Source organism: Ascidiella aspersa, chromosome 9 (assembly GCF_963924565.1).
Source record: "Ascidiella aspersa chromosome 9, kaAscAspe10.2, whole genome shotgun sequence".
Classification (NCBI taxonomy): domain Eukaryota; kingdom Metazoa; phylum Chordata; class Ascidiacea; order Phlebobranchia; family Ascidiidae; genus Ascidiella; species Ascidiella aspersa.
In genome coordinates, this window is record NC_139455.1 from 8,270,616 (window position 1) to 8,287,637 (window position 17,022).

Consider the following 17,022-nt stretch of genomic DNA (forward strand, 5'->3'; position numbering starts at 1 on the left):
CTACTAATAAAAATTACAATTTAGACTAAATCACAATTTTACTACTTTTGGTTGCTGTTTTAACTTTTTGTTTATCGGCTTATTAACTGTTTTATGTGTGCACAAAATATTGCTTTAATTTACAAATGTAAAAAGTAACTAATTAATTAATTACGAGATACAGATGTTTTGTTTTTATTAAAGGAGGGTACCGATCAATTGTGTTCGTAAGTGAAGATTTTGTCGATAGGATACAGCAGTGGTCGGCAAACTGTGGGCCGCAGAGCCATGTTTAGTGGGATGCGAGTTACTTTTAAATAGTTCGGTGTTATAATGTAGTTGTGGGTCGCGTTATGGTCGTACGTTCATTGTACTTTATTTTAAAAGTTTGTGTGGCATAGAATTTTTAAATTGGCTCAGCTTGTAGAGGCCCAAGTGCCAAATGTGGTCCTGAGAGCCTGTCGAACTATTTTTTTTGCCAACCTTAACAATATGTAATTAAAAAATGTTCGCGCTTCGCGCGTACATTTTTGTTTTCTACTCTGTTTTACAATTATATTATGGGACAGCAGTGTTATAGGCATTAGGGCGCCGTGTAATCTTTCACCCTAAAATTAACTATCCTGAATCCACCACTTTTTTCGAAGTGGTTTTACGTAGTGGGCCTTCAATAGGTCTGATAGGAGTACTTTGGGCCGCGACAAAAAAAGTTTGACGACTACTGGAACAAAGTATTACTCAGTATTAGCAAATCTTGGCTCGGCCATTTCTTCCCAAAGTTTTTTGCCGCCATTATTTCTAGGAAAACAAGATACATAAAGAAAATATAGCAAAACGCCGAATTTCAACCGCACTTACAGGATAAAAGGTGCCGTCGTCCAAAAAGCACGCGTTACATTCGATGTCGGCACAGCAGCCGTTCTGCACGAGCTTGTAGCCGTCCGGCAAGTTGGTGGCGTTGTAGAAGGGGTCGCACGTGACGGGCACACACCGGTAGACTTCGCAGCAGTTCTCGCAGGTGTTATTGTCCAGAGGCAGCTTGTGGCTTTTCAGCTGGAAACAATCCCCGCATTCATGAGGCAGCGGGCACAGGTCAGGGTTGCACACGCAGTCGGACTCCAACACACACCCGCACTCGTCTTGCTTGATAACTTGAAAAACAGACGAAAAGTTTTGATTACACAATCAGCTATTTTTCTTCAGGATACCCATCCTGGATATTTTAGTTGAAAAGATCGCGGTCCGATCCGATCTATTAATAATGACTATTCTCAAACAACCAAATATGAAGAAATCGAAACGTAGCTTATCAGGTTATTAGGCCAAATTTTGCGTTAACGCTACGAATGTTAGTTACACCAGACTTTTTATGTTAATTTGACAACAGGTCGGCACTGATACCACCTACTGGTACTACTACTTAGCATCGGTTATCGGCCCTGATCCGATATTATCGGACATACCTAGTTGATACCTATAAATGTGTTTCGTTGTGCTACATTTATGTGTTTTTATTTCTAGATTTATTACTTGCAATAAAATATAGAAGACATTTTCGCACATGAACATTATAGGCATACGAGAATAAATTGCTTTACAAGTTGAACAAGTCGCCATCAACAAAACTCTAAAACAGTCACTAAAAACAGAATTAAACCCTAACATTTTCACGACGTTTGCAAAAAAACGGTTTTTGAAATGGATGGCAACCTACCTTTATGGCGGCACCCAAGCAAATGCGTGCAATTGGTCAAATCTGGGTTGCAGTAGTCCAGTGGGTCCGGGCAAATGCAAACTGGGACTGGGCAAGTGCCATTCAGCGTGTACTTGATAACGAATGGAGGCGGGCACTCTGGTTCGGTGATGGGTACACAAGTACAGTTCATCTTGGGGCAGCATTTTCCCTCCTCGCCCGGGACCACTGTAGGTTGCATTAGAGTCGGGCAGACGGGGTCGGGCTCGCAGTTGCAACCTGAAAGGTAGGAAGGACCATCAGCATGTGCATTGTATTTGTATTTAGGTGGCGGCTTGTTTAAGCAGAGAAACTCGAGGTCTCGTACAATTACCGATGAAAAGTACTTAAAGAGAAAATTTCGGTTGGCCGATACGTTCCGAGCAGCAATACAGTGTATATGCAGATGTATTCATATAAGAAGCGCTCATCTGGTGTAAACAAAGTTGTAAATCGACGTTTCGTCAGCGGATTAAAGTGGCCAGCTTTAGGGTAAATAATTAAAAATGGAAAATTTGACACTTTTGAAATAATTTGCTTAGAACGCCCATTGTTCAGTTACAAATTCTAATCACCGTTATTTGTTTTAGTTAATTATAGCTAATAGCATTGCCCTTAGAAGTACTACTAAGTACGGGAACAAAAAAACAATAAAAATAAAATGCGGTCGAAAGTTAGTCCATTTTCAGAAGCTTTCAAAACTATAGTTAAAAAAAACATAGAGGCAAAACTTACACTCAATCGCGACGCATTTATTTTCGGCATTTGAAAACACGGTTCCTGGCGGACAAAAGCAGCCGCTGACTTTCTTGTCGCTGTGGCAGCTGTACGCGTAGTCTTTGCAGGTCTTCGCCGCGTCGCATTGGTCCACACAAGATTGGTACACCTTCCCTCCAGTGCAATCAACTATACCCAAAATAACAAGGGATTTATTCGCAATTTTTGACAAAGGATGGATGTTTATTCAAGTTTAGTATTCGAGATTCAATGGCATGAGGTGTTACCATTGTTGTAACTATGTCATGTTGAAATAACTTAAGCCCAAGTAAAGTAAAGTCATTTGTAAAACAACTTATGTCCAAGTCAAGTCTTTTTGAATAAATAGCAAGTCAAGTCTCAGTCAAGTCGTAATTAGAACAAGTCAATTCCAAGTCAAGTCCTTGTAATAAAATTTAAACGTTAAACTATTAAAATTAGCAAACTCGATTATAAGCATTAACTAGACTAAAAAATAACGTCAACGCAACATATGGCAAGCAAATTGTTTGGTGTTCTAAAAAAAATCATTTTTTATAATTGTTAATGAAAATACTCTATTTCAACCCAACTCATTTGTCCAAAAGAAGTTAAATCTAAACATTCGAAAACAGTGACTTAAGGTAAGTCAATACAACACTGCGTGTCCACTTGACGATATTATGCTGACCATCTGACCCAGGAAAATTAAGTAAAGCGTAAAAACGTAAACATTAATTAAATGGTGTTAATGGACTTTTTTTTTATTTTATTTGAAACTATTTTTTGTCGTTAAGTAAGGCTGCTACTTTTTAGGCTAAAAGTAATTCAGCGTTGGCTAACCGAAGTCTGTCGGTCTACCAAGAAATCACGTGAAAGCGAATCAAGCTCAACCAAAGAAATTGAATTCGAGAAAACAAGGCAAGCATGCCGAGAACTCAGAGTTTTGCACAAAATTATTGTAATAAACAAAAAACTGAAATAATATTTTAGTTTTACCTGTGCAATTATACTGGTTTTGCCAATCGATACAAATATTCAACTTATCCATGCACAGTTCAGCATAGGTGTGGACGGCACTTGAGTTGCAAACAGAACACTAAAAATAAATTCAAATATTATCATACCATTATTATATTATAGAACTAGTTTTAATCTAATGAAACACAACGTGCAAAAAAGCCATAAAGACGTAGTAGATATTGAAGATTTCCATGTTTAGTAGCACAATAAATGTTGCGGCTATAGGCTATAGCTAAATTATGTTTGGTATGAAGTTTATATTTATCTTAATACTTTATTTATTTTTGGTTAAATGCAAATGTTTTTGAGTTCTATTTTCGACAGGCGCACGATGCCCCAAAAAAACAAAGCTCGAAATTTACAGACATTTCCATTTTATCGAATAATTGCTTTTACACCCATCACATGAAAAAAGAATTACTTTATGGATGAGTCAGGTTTTAAAATAACTTTTTATAGTTCAAATTACTTTTCAAGACAATAAACCAAGTTTTACCAAACGTTGCACATTTTGAACTAAAACGCATGTCGGAAAAATAGCTCCTATGACTTTTGTCAGACATATGGAAAGAAAATAATATAATCACGAAATAAAAACTATAAGTAGTGGATCCCGTTGGGCAATAACAGCATCTAAAACTCTTTGTTGCCAGACCTCTAAGGTTTTAAAATGCATTCAAAAGCATAAAGCAAAGCTAGTCGTGTATCAACAAAATGTCACATGCGATGTATTTCTGGAATCGAAAATTAACTCCCTTACGTTTCCCCACGCCTTGGCATCGTAGTTGCAAGCGTCGATGTAACCGGCCGGGTCAAAACTTTCGTGACACTCTGCGAACAAGTCGGAGCCAAGAATGTCGCACAAATCGTGCGAGCAATTCCTGCACTTATCGGGCAGCGTCAGGTTGTGCTTTCTGCATGCGAAATTTCAAGCGGTTAAAATGAGGAGACGACTGACAATTTATAAGATTATCTTATAAGTTAAGTTTATTAAATAAGTTTATCCAAGAACGTGATAAAGAACGGTTGTCGGTAGGATGTTTCGTTGGAGCAAATTTACATAAATATGATTTTTTACTCGAAAAATTGTTCTTCCGGCAAAATTTTATTAAAGTATCAACGTTTCACCTATAGGGCAATCTTTTTCGGAGTAAAATTGCGACTATATGCGAAAAATTATAAAAATACCAGAAAAACAATAAAAGAAAAACAACATTGGTCCGTTCTAAACCACGAAAAACTAGATAAGAATTAGCGGGAAGACCCTGTTGAGCTTGATTCTAGAACGTATAGGTGGTCGATCGAAACGTAGGTATATAAATAAAAAATTGGCCGGCAGAACAATTTTGCAAGTGAAACAATGCCTGGCAGCAACAGCATATATATAATACGATTTGTTTTTGTAGATTATAAACACCGTGAGACCTGAAAGGTGCTAACCGATGTTTAGAAATCCGGGTGTAAGAGAATGAAGAAAATACAGAAAAACGACCACTGTTTCTTGATACAGGTAAAAGTGTTTTTAAAGCGGTCAGCAAATTGTTTGTTCAAGCTGTCGCGACCCAAATTGAATGGTGTTACTTAGTTGGGTCACTTTAACAGCTCATATAGTTACATTTAAGTTGAGAAAACCGTTGGAGAAATACGAAAACATAACCTGTTTATTTATTTATGCTATTTGTCTTGTGTTGTGTTCACTTATATAACTTTCAGTGAATATGAATTTGGTCGCCAAAGCTCCGCTGCTCTACCTATGCTTAGTGTTTGAGTCGCGCGAAAAAGGGCCGAGAAACACTGGGTAAAGCATAAAATAACCGTTCGCGCTGCTTACACGTAATAGTCGCACGTCCTGCAGCTTTCGTTGACCTTAGGGTCACAGATGCATTCCTGGTCTTCTGCGTCGACCAGCCAGCAATTGCCGAAGTCGGTCGCGTCCTCAATCTGCTTTCCTTCGCACTCGAAATCGTCGGTCGTGTCGTTCGAGCAGGTTCCTAAACATTGTCGGGTTAATACGCCCATTCGTGCAATACAATTTTTGGTTGATTTGGTGGTTGAGTCAGGAACGTACAAGGAAATCATATAGGATTGATTTGCCACATTTAACATGTGCATTTTTGCATTGCATACAAGCGAGTAAATATATCTGTCACTGCATACTTTTTGCAGAGCCCAACCTATATTGTAAAAAGATTTTTTTAACTATTTCCGTCCAGTAATCAATAGTCTACTCGGACAAATATTTTTCTTTATAGATTACATTAAGTTAAATTGGAGAAACAATAAACTTATGGATCACAGATATCAAATTCCAAATATATATATTCAAGTTCTTTCCTTACTTTAGTTCAAAGCTAACCATTTTCAGTAAAAAAAACGCTTAGTATAGATGTGTTAGTAGCCCTACGTTTTCAACTTGCTACCATGGGTTTCACATTGCAATGCATTGCTGGCGACCACCTTACAAACACCAACAAATGATCAAATAAAGGACGGTTTGCCTACCACACAAGCCAACAGTCTCGTTGAACATCGTGGAAGCGGGAATGTAAATGATGGTGGACGGTATAAAGGCAACGCTGTACTCAAGGCGGAGATTAATTTCGGGGATGGTCAGAGCAATTGAGTTGCCTTCGTGCTTTATTTCGATTTTGTCGTTCGTCCATGGCAACACCAACCTGGCATGGTTGACCAGCACCTAAACAAAGGCATCTTAGATGAACAAAACTACATCGAATAATATAAAAGAGCGTATCTCATTGGAATCTAAAACCATTGGCAGCAGGTTTCTTCTTGTGGATCACTGTTCCACAGACGCGTATATCAACAAAAAAATTCAAAGTTGAAAAACCCGAGTAAAACAAGGATCTGACATTTTTTTAAGGAATATATATTTCGCCTGTACTGGCGTCCGTTCCGTAATTCGAATGAATCATGTAAATCGTATGTTTATAGTTGTGGAAGGCTTTCGCACAACAGTATATTTCGTTATTACATACTATTATCATAGGTCAAAAGAATAAAAAATACTACGCTGAAATCCAGGTGACACTGTTAGCAAATCGTATGTTATTAGTGGTGGCAGGCTTACGCACAACAGATCTTCGCCAGGTGAAAGAAAAAATAATATTAGTTTTTGTAATACATACTTTTAACTTGTATCATTGAAATATAATTTTTTAACAGTGCCAACTCCATATCAATGTTTGAATAAGACTATTAATGGCTATCAACCACGAATATTTTTCAAACAACACAAATAACTATCAATGAGCATTACGAACGCCTGAAAACATAATAATGCCCGCCCACCGTCTATCTGCAGTCCGCGTAATTTTTTTTTAGTTATTCATGGAGCAGTCCAATAAAACTATTGCAATTTTATTACTTACAGCATGCGGCAGATCGGCCGGGGAATCGTAGAACAGTTCGATTAGTGTTCCGTCCCATTCCACGAACACTTTTTGGAGACAAGTTAGCGGTGCGTCGCCCACTCTCGCACATTCAACGTTATCGCTAAATCGCGACAAAATTGTTAGTTAGCCGTAGCGTATTTTACAACATATTTTTACGCTGCATAACATACATCAGTGCTTTTCAACCTTTAAAAGAACCGTTCGCACTTTTTTACTTCGGAAAATTTCCATCCGCACGAAAAAAGCACAGTAAGTTCGCAACCTTTAGTTTTATTTGTGAAGTAACAATGAATGGGTTTGTGTATTAAAACAGTGAGCCGATATTAAATAGATAGCTTAAGCTGCAATGAACCACTAAGAGACTAAATTACCTGTATTAAAAGTGGGCACACCAGATTTGATTACTGCATTACACATAATAAAAAATAATAATATGCACCACTTTCATCCGCACATTTATCCGCACGAAGTTTGTCATTCGCATTACACTTTTTTCATCCGTACAAGTGCGAGCCATCCAACAGGTTGAAAAGCACTGACATACATTAACTTAATTAGTATAAATTGGGTATAACCCAATCTGAAAAGTGACCACGTCGTAAATGTCCTTTATAAATACCTGGCACCGGCTAGACAAAAGTAAGCACCGTTAAATATAACTCTGCCTCTTGAAACGCTACGGGACAATACTTAGATTTTATATGCAGTATGCTAAATTTGCATAATGAAGTGAAGATACATTGGTTTTCCGTCGCTACTATGGGCCTAATTTAATTTTACAGTTTGATACTATATTTGTAGAATGGACAAAATTTTAGCTGAGCAGAACAATACAGTCAGAACTTACGTTAATCTAAATAAATATTATTTACGTGGAAATTAATTAACAAAACCTTTGTATTAGCTTATTAAGAAAAAAAAACAGCCTATGAACATTTTTCTTTTCAGAATTCTGCCTATTTCACTTAAGGTATAGTTAATAATAAACAAGGCTTAAAACTTGTCGCTCAGCTAGACTTGTAAAAATCATAGGCTTACCTGTAGATGTGGAGTCGGTCGCTGTCCCTGTATGTGACCAAGGTGTAGTGACACACGCCCATGAACGGGAAATACTTGTTGTCGAACGACACGTAATGCGGATCACCATACACAACACACACGCCTGATCACAAAAAAGGCAAATAAGCTTACGGGCAATACTTTATAGAAAAAGGAAGACGAAACTAAAACGTCATTTCACTAAAGTAATAAATGAAATCTCCATTTTTTTAGGTTTGTACCACTACCATCGGATCGTACTTAATAATCAAAAATTTATAAATTCAATATAAGTATTTTGTTTGACAATGCAGCAACCAGAAATAAAAACATAAGTAGTGAGGTCGTGAGAGCTTTAACAACAGTTATTTTCACAATGATGACTGAACGAAATAGATAAATACAGACCATTAATATTCTAGTGCAGCTTACTATAGATGTATTAAGCACTACTATCAGAAGATAAAAAAAAAAAAAAAAAAAAAAATTATGTTTTAAAATTTCACAGCGACGCTTACATTGGCATTCCAAAATTGGACAGCACGGGTCATCTGGGTTTTCCACCTCGACGGGTTTGTTGCCGCTGGCACATTTCGGTGTCACTTGTTCTGGGCATTGGGCCAGGGGCACGATGGTACACGGGCCGCAACCGGAACACGCGCACGTCTTACGGGAACAACCAGATTTCCAAATATCGCCGTTCTGTCCATTAAAGCTGCTTTAGTATGCTGCGCTATAGGCACTTTGCTTTATAGAAAAGGGCACTTAAACATGAACAAGCGCCCTTGCTTTTTCAGAAAATATAACTCATTGTAAAATAAGTCATTTTTATTTTTTATGCAAAATAAAAGTGGAGAATTGAAAGAGGCAAAAGAAATATTTATTTTTGCGTCCTTGCTTTTTTAAAACAAAAGGTAAAATGAATTTATCCTTTCGTAAAAGCATTTTTATTTTGAAATAAAATCAGTTGTTCAATAAAGGTGAAAAGCAAAAATTATTCTTTAGGGCGACAAAATAAAACTATTGTTTTTAGATAATTCGAATCACACACTAGAATACAAACAACTTATCCATAAATGGATATATTTTCCATTTACGCAGTTTTATAATCGAAATGTTGAAGGACTGAAAAGGGAAACAGGATTAAAACTCAACAAATGCACATACGTCATAAAAAACTCCACCGTCCTCGCATCGGTCTTGACAGCAAGATGCGTTGCAACAGTCACTGCTGTTTGGGATGTCGTCGACAAGGGTTTGACTGGCGTTGCAGAGAGGCTCTGTGTCGCAAGGCGGTGGCTCGATGCATTTACAACTGGTACGTAACAAAAGTATAAGTTACGGTTAAAGTCTCAATGACTGAAGACATTTTGATGATTGAACGGTTAACCCGGTGATGCATGTTATAAACAGTTGTTCAAACAAGCACTTTTTGTCAAATTTTAGTGGGGACCCCCTGGAATTGTTAGGTTGCGTCTAATAATGCCACAAACCAAATCAGAGCACGTTTGGTTCAGTTTTGACTGTGCTACGTCAATTTGAAAATTCAGATTTAGGTTAAAATAAAAACAAAATTATCCTCCACATGAAAAAATTTCAATATATTAAAATCAGAATGATAAGTACTAAAAGCAAAGTAATAACTAAGTTTAAATTAGACTGTTTTTAGTTACATATAAACTGTTTTTTTCTGCTACGTATTATCTTATGTAAAATAAAGCTAACTTTAGGTACACTTTAGTAATGTAGCTTGATAAGCAATTGCAAAGTCAAAAAGGCCGTTAATGTCAGTTAACGGAAGATGATACAAGTTCGTATCAAAACGTCCCAATCAAGATGATGACGATCTACTCGACCTTTTTGGCAATGCTAATCTGCTAAAAGATCTGTTGATCAGTAATTAGCAATAAAAGACTAAGCACCTTTCACAGCATTGGCCATCAGGAGAATACTTTGTTTCATGTTTGCCGCAGACAAGTGGTGGACAATGATCTCTTTTGTTTTGATACACCTCCACTTCTGGACAAGGGTCTGTTGGATTTCGATGCATGCAAGTCTATGTAAAACGTCAATGATTAAAACAAACCGTGCAGATGCTTGTTGTTTAAATGTGCTATAACATGTTTGTCATGTGTCTCACCATGGTCGTACAATGCGGGTCAGTTGTGGAATTCCATATTTGACCGACTTCGTAAATTGAATCGCCATCTTTACAGCGAACGCATTTGCAAGAGCCTTCTTTGCAGCACGCATTCACGTCGACCTGGATAACAAAAATCGCTTAAACTTTATCCAGGTTTGCTAATCAAAATTAACCGCAGAACATGTAGCGATGCTAACACGTGAAATTGACTTTAGATGTGAGTGGCGTTACGCTACCTGTATTGGTTCTTCAATATCGGTGCAAGTTTTGTTATAGTTGGTGCACTGGTCGTAATCGCACACGCAGTCATAGCTGGGACAACAGGGTCCGTATACAGGGTCAATACTCGGGTTTTCCACCACCACCTTCGGCGACAAACAGCTAGACAAAACGTTTTGGTAGTTTGGGCAAACTTGTTCGTAGAGTTCAGAGTCGTTGGCGCAAACGCAGCCCTGCTTTGGAACGCATCCTTCCTTGTAGGGCTGATCCGGTATTTGCCCAGGTCGGTTGCAACTTGGTGGTGCAGGAGTTAATGCAGTATCGCAAACTGTAAAAAGTAAGCAAAACTGTCAGTTAGTATAGTTGGTCAAACAGACGTTTATCGCTATACCAGTGTGGTCCTAATACGAGGTCAAACGAAGTTTCCTTGAAATTTACAAAACACCTACCTAAAATGCGTAAACAAACATTTTACCATACCCGCGTAAGTTGTGTTTATGTGTTTTTTGGTAAGGTTATAGCACCAAGAAAACTTAATAAGATAAGAAAAAGACTATGAAAATTAGGGAAAAGTTTCGTTTTCGCTTTGTCCTGTTTTTTTTTTTGCTTATAGTGTTATGGACCGTGTTCCAGTGTTTTTTTTCCTTATTGTCGAAACGTCGGCGCATTTAATAAAAAATATTTGCCGAAATAGCAAATTTACATATGTTAGGAAAAAGTTGTTTTCAGAAAACAAAACCTTTATCATTTTCATTTAAATGCAAATATTGATAACTTACCGCAATCGAATTTCTGACAGCAATGCCCGGTACTGTCAATTTCCACTACGATTTCGCCGTCGTTCGTGCAGTATTTGTTCGCCCATTGGTCTTCGCTCAAGCAGTGGTCTCTCTCATCGTAAATTTCCTCCACAATATAACAAGTGTCGGCGCCTTGCTTGTCGCTGCAAATCTTCACCACGTGACACTCGCCAACTGTTTCGTTCCATTTCTCACCGGGCTGGAAGAAAAACAGTTTTTTCGTTCGTTCACTTTTTCGAAAAATAAACTAATCAAATTGACTACAAAACTCAGAAACCAAAAATCAGTTCCTAAATCACTACATATAATATACATATTTTTACTTTTATGACCATCATCAGTATCTTATTTAAATTGATAATCAAGGATTTCTAGAAGTGCAATATATATTTAGATCGTATAACATCTAACAAAGTGATTTCGGCTTACACGTATTACAATTGTTTGATCTTGTTAATTAATGTGTAACCAGAATCGTTTATTTTGCACCATTCAGATTTGGGTGGATTACTTTACTCGAAAAACTCGATTTCCTTTTTTGCGTTTTAAAATTAATACCAGATTTTTTTCTTACGTATTTCAGTATTTTGTATGCCGAACTTCCAGAACCGGAACCAGCACCAGAGTATTCAATGTCGTTAACAACGACGATGCATCCTTTGCATTTGACATGCCAGAGTGGGCAGCATTTCTGGTTGGGGTTTTCCGCTTCAGTGTATGGGATTAGCTCGTGGAATTCGTCAACCACCGGTGGAGTGGTGGGTTGCGTACATTGCGATAAATCGCACACGCATTCATGCACATCGCAACAGGCATCTTCAGGTTTTGGCTTCAAAGCCACCATCTCGTATTGGGTGCATTTCGCCGTTTCGTAGTCATTCGCACTGATGCAAGTGGTTGCCTCGTCGTAGGTTTGCTCCCAAGTGTAACAGCCATCATAGCCCCTTTTTTCCTTACATTCTTCGGTGGTATCACAGCCGTCTTCTTCCCCATGAAGCAAATAACCAGGGTTGTAATAGGTGCCGTCGCCTGGACAAGTGTTGCACTCGCAAACTGCCGTAGTACAATTGCACTCAGTACCATTTATTAGATCTATTTTAGCAGTGTGGCCAGGTGGACAAGAGACACTCGGGATTGGACAGTCACGACACACCACTTCGTAGTCAGGACAACATGGGTCGTCGTAAGGCGGCGGCTTTGGAATCACTTTGATTTCTTTTTCTGGTGTAAGTTCCTCGAGGCTTTGGTTGTAAGCCGGGCAGTGCAGCTGAAGGTATTGCTCGTCCTTGCTGCAGACACATTCCCATTCTTCGTAGCACTTGTTTTGCACAATTTTAGAGAGAATTTCGCCCGGGTGCTGACAGACGGGTTTGTCGGGAGCATCTTTGCAAACTAAAAAACAACAACAAAAATGGGTAATACGGTTCGAGAACACTCGCTCACTTTTCAAAAGGGAAGAAGGCATTGACAAAACAATTAGTTAACTCATGGTTGAAATGTAAACTAGTGGTTAATGGAATTATCTTGGAAATTGGAACACAATAAATTATATTTACTTTTTAATGAAATAAAAGTATGCCGACATGACAAGTACTATAGTGCTGATCGTCACAGAAGAATATTAATAAGGCGACCTTATTTTACTAAACATTAATACAACGGTAATAAATAAAATACCGGGTTACGTGTTTAGTTTTTTCACTATAACGGCCAACATTAATTTTGCGAGTTATATTCCATAAAGGAATGCTACATAAACCAATGGCACTTACTACAAGAGTAGTTCTTGCAACAAGGATCGGTGGATGCGACCTCTTCCAACGTCTTATCTTCAGAGCAATGATAGTCAGATTCGTCTTTACAGTGATCCCTTGGGTCGTATTCTTTTTCGACAATATGGCATAAGCTGTCTGGGTAGCGATTAGAACTGCACACATATGTCACTGCACAGCCGTCAACATATTCGGTCCACCTTTCACCGGGCTAAAAAAAGTTTGTTGCATTTTATTTGGGATCGTAATCTCGTCAGATTTTGCATACACCATTAATATAAAAAAAATCTCCCGAATATGTAAAGAAATGCACTTTTACCCCGGGACATTATGTCACTATTAAATGGGTTGAGTGATGAAAAATAACAAACATCAACCCCAAACATCCGCTATTACTTCTCAGTCGAAAATGATTTTTACTGTCATATATATAAGGCTGTATGTTTGAATCTATTTTTTATTTAATTTTGAACAATGAACCTTTGTCGTGCGCTTGTGTTTATTTGGCCTTTGAATAACGTGAGGAGAAAAATGTAATCAAAAGTATTTAGAATAGTACTATTGTAACAGGAAGTGTTGCAAATATTGAAAGCACATTTTACACACTGCCCAAAAACGCTTTTAAAAAGAAAGGAGTCACTTACATCTTTGATTGTCCCATCATCCAAAAAGCACGCCGCGCATGTTATATTTGGACAACAACCATCTGGCACTATCTTGTATCCCGGCGGTGCAGGCAGCACGTTATAATCAGGGTCACACGTTATGGGTACACATTGATAGACATGGCAGCAGTTTTCGCAGGTATTGTTGTTGAGTGGTGCTTTGTGGCTAGTAAGGGTGGAACAGCTGTCACAAGTTGTAGGTAAGGGGCAGAGGCTTGGGTTGCACTGACACTCAGCTTCAAGCACACATCCACAATCATCTTGGTCGATAACTGAAAAATACAAAGGTACAGGATCAGAAAAAAGGGTGCGGGTACAGATAAGATGTTGCGACAACAAATATAATTTGTTAATGTTTGTGTTTCTGTAAAATTGCATTCATTTGTTTTCAAATGACAAAACTACAATTAAAAGGAAACTTGACGCATAAGGGAAACGACATTTATAGTCTTAAACAGAAAATTGCATTATGAATGTATACAGAATTTGCACTTGTATCCATAGTAGGGTATGCATACACCACTTTGGGCTGAATAGATTTGAACGAAAAAGGGCGTATTTACATAGTTACACTTGGCAAGTATGGTAAAATAAACTATTTTTTAATGCAACATAACGAATTTTTCTTGCTGTGAACCCAAAGGCCACGAAGGTCTAACGTAACTGAAAATTGTTTTATAAAATATTTAAAAGCATATACATAGCCATTCGTAGGACGGTGCCGGTGTTTTTAGCACTTACCTTCATAGCGGCATCCAGAAAAGTTTTTACAGTTGGGTCCAGTGTAATTGCAGTATTCCAATGGGTCTGGGCAATGGCAACCCGATGGACAGCCATTTTCATCATACCGTAATTCCATAGGTGGTTTACACTCTGGCTCATGTGTTGGAGCACAAGTGCAATTTTTAAAGGGGCAACAGTCCCCTTGATTTTCCGGAAGAACAGTGGGTTCCATATTTTTGGGGCAATCAGGTTCTGGAAAAGGGTCTGGGCATTGTTCCAGGGGCATAATAGTACATGCCTGACAGCCAGTACAGGAACATTGCTTGCGTGAGCAGTCGGTTGTCCAAATATCTCCATCCTATCATGATTAGAAAACATTTTTTTTTCAAGTTGACCGTACAAAATAGTTTTAGTTCTTTATTGACTATTTATATAAATTCGGACAAGGCCATTATCTATGACTAGTTCCCAAATTATATGTAAAGTGTAAACGAAATGTACTGGTATAGATCATATTTTTTTACTTAAAGTTTGCTTCAGGTAGAATGCGAAACAGTATATATACTCACAAGGTAAACATGCCCATCATCTTCACAAACATTTTGACAACAAGAAACATTGCAACAATGATCACTGTTCTCACTATCGTGAAGTAAAGGTGTACCGTGCACACAAGTGGGAAGCTCTGGACATTTTGTATCATTGCAAACACATCTGCACAAAGGTTGATAGTGGCAGGAGATAAAAATAAATAGACTTATATCTTTTTAACCAATGTGTAATCAACAAACAATGAAAAATAAGGATCTAGATTTAGATTATCTTTAGAAACGGTGATTATACAATATATATATATATTAGTTCCAACTTCAGTGGTATATAAAAAGTTACATTTTAACGTAACTTGTAAGACAGATATTATTATGCATGCATAACAACAATTTAAATACATTGGTTTGTCGCAGCATTCATTCACGGGAACCATCTCAATCTTTTCATATTTGTCACAGTTGGGAGGAGAATGCACTTGGCATTGGTCGCTTTTGTTTTGATAAATTTCAACACTTGGACACTGATTTGATGAGTTGCGGTGCATACAAGTCTATGGCAAAATCATTAATTAAAATTGTTGCTTTGTAAACAATATATAGTACTGCCGAGAATGTTCAAACGGACAATAAATATGACATCTTACCATGCTGATGCACTGTGAGTCTTTAGTAGAGTTCCAAATATCACCTATCTCAAATATCAAGCCATTGTCTTCACAGCGTACACATTTGCAGGAGTTCTCCATACAGCATGGATTTGCTGGAACCTTTAAAAAAGTTCTAAATTACCTTATAGACATTGGACACTGTAGATAGTTAACTCTTTATAAAAATGTAAAAAAATTGATACATTCCTAACAGTATAAATATAAAATATTAGCTGTATTTAGTAATAATTATTAATAATAGAAAATACAACTTATTTCTTATAATATTGAAGAACACAATATTACCTGCACCACATCTTCAAGATTTGAGCAGTTGTTGGGCAACTCTGGACAGACAGCACATACACATAAGTATGTGGGGCAACAAGGATCGCTATCGGGAGCAAGGACCTAAACCACAATACAAAGTCAAAAATAAAACAAGCACAATGAAAAAAGGTAAACACTATTAAAAGATGAATTCCTTTCTCTTAAAAAAACATTTTAAGGATATTTGAATAATTCATTATTATAAACACAGATTATGAGTTAATTAGGTATTTATTTTTTTATAGTGACTAACAACAAGTATCAATAAGTTCTTAGGTTTCACAAGTCTGGTGCCTAATGCTATTACATGTAATATTTTGATGTGTTTTTTTCTTGTCTTCTTAATTAGTAAAAAAATCACAGTGGCTGTTTAGCTTAATACAGGCAAAAGTACCTAACTATTTTATCTCAGAAAATTATTCCTGATTTTACTTGTTTTAATGATCTACATAAAAATCTATATAATTATGTATAAATATTGAGGTTGTTCAAAAAAACACTTTTTTGTCAAATTTCAGTGGGGACCCCCTAGAATTGTTAGGTTGCGTGTAAAAACCCAATATATAAACTCTTAATTGCCTTTGTCTCGTAGTCTTCACAATGTGTATGATTACTGCTGCAAGGTTTCGGTTTACACTCATAATGAGGACAGCAGTTATTTTGTTCACATCGATTGTCAGGGTATCCAACTTCCCCTGCTGGTGTTGTGGTTAGCTCTTCACATGGTTGGCACACTAGCGGCTGGGGGCAGGTTTCCGGTTTACAATCTTTAACAGAAAGTAGACAATCATTTATTTTGGAATTAGATTTGCTTTTTAAATTCTTATCTGCACAGTGCAACCTACCTGTTTGTGCATTCAGCTCAATTTACTGATTTAATTTATTGATCTAAGCTGTGCTTAAATAGTTCAATACAACCACATTTCAATTACAATAAGTTTAAGTTCTTAGTAAGTCTAAACTGTCCTTCTTTTAGGAGCTATTTTGTATTAACATTGTAAAACTATAAGAAATAGCCTACATATATGCAGTATTTTATGAAGGCTAATTTGCAAAACATATATTGTGTTAATATGCTACATGGTTAAAATTAACTTACCACAGTGACTTTGCAAGATACAGTCACATTCAGTTGTTGTGTTTTCACTACATCCTAATGCACTGCAATCAGGTTCGTCCAAACATTTTTCACTGTTTATAGAAATCAGAGGACATTCACAAGAATGTTGAACACATCCCAGTGTGTCGTTGC

At 37.2% G+C, this 17,022-nt stretch overlaps 1 protein-coding gene across 1 annotated transcript in view; it reads right to left on the reverse strand.

The window, feature by feature from the left end:
- Nucleotides 1–771: 771 nt before the first annotated feature.
- Nucleotides 772–17,022, reverse strand: part of LOC146132261 (uncharacterized) — a 43,865-nt gene continuing 27,614 nt past the window's right edge. Inside the window, exons 32-54 of the mRNA XM_083397245.1 lie at nucleotides 15,747–15,787; nucleotides 15,438–15,560; nucleotides 14,261–14,494; nucleotides 13,628–13,791; nucleotides 12,855–13,009; nucleotides 11,657–12,474; nucleotides 11,062–11,281; nucleotides 10,477–10,610; nucleotides 10,300–10,428; nucleotides 10,061–10,183; nucleotides 9,843–9,976; nucleotides 9,088–9,235; nucleotides 8,439–8,622; nucleotides 7,921–8,044; nucleotides 6,859–6,982; nucleotides 5,972–6,164; nucleotides 5,301–5,460; nucleotides 4,230–4,383; nucleotides 3,446–3,545; nucleotides 2,447–2,617; nucleotides 1,694–1,951; nucleotides 838–1,130; nucleotides 772–777 (exon numbers count right to left, since the gene is read on the reverse strand). Of these exons, the coding sequence (XP_083253371.1) occupies nucleotides 772–777; nucleotides 838–1,130; nucleotides 1,694–1,951; nucleotides 2,447–2,617; nucleotides 3,446–3,545; nucleotides 4,230–4,383; nucleotides 5,301–5,460; nucleotides 5,972–6,164; nucleotides 6,859–6,982; nucleotides 7,921–8,044; nucleotides 8,439–8,622; nucleotides 9,088–9,235; nucleotides 9,843–9,976; nucleotides 10,061–10,183; nucleotides 10,300–10,428; nucleotides 10,477–10,610; nucleotides 11,062–11,281; nucleotides 11,657–12,474; nucleotides 12,855–13,009; nucleotides 13,628–13,791; nucleotides 14,261–14,494; nucleotides 15,438–15,560; nucleotides 15,747–15,787 (4,190 nt within the window). The remainder of the gene's footprint in view (nucleotides 778–837; nucleotides 1,131–1,693; nucleotides 1,952–2,446; nucleotides 2,618–3,445; nucleotides 3,546–4,229; nucleotides 4,384–5,300; nucleotides 5,461–5,971; nucleotides 6,165–6,858; nucleotides 6,983–7,920; nucleotides 8,045–8,438; nucleotides 8,623–9,087; nucleotides 9,236–9,842; nucleotides 9,977–10,060; nucleotides 10,184–10,299; nucleotides 10,429–10,476; nucleotides 10,611–11,061; nucleotides 11,282–11,656; nucleotides 12,475–12,854; nucleotides 13,010–13,627; nucleotides 13,792–14,260; nucleotides 14,495–15,437; nucleotides 15,561–15,746; nucleotides 15,788–17,022) is intronic.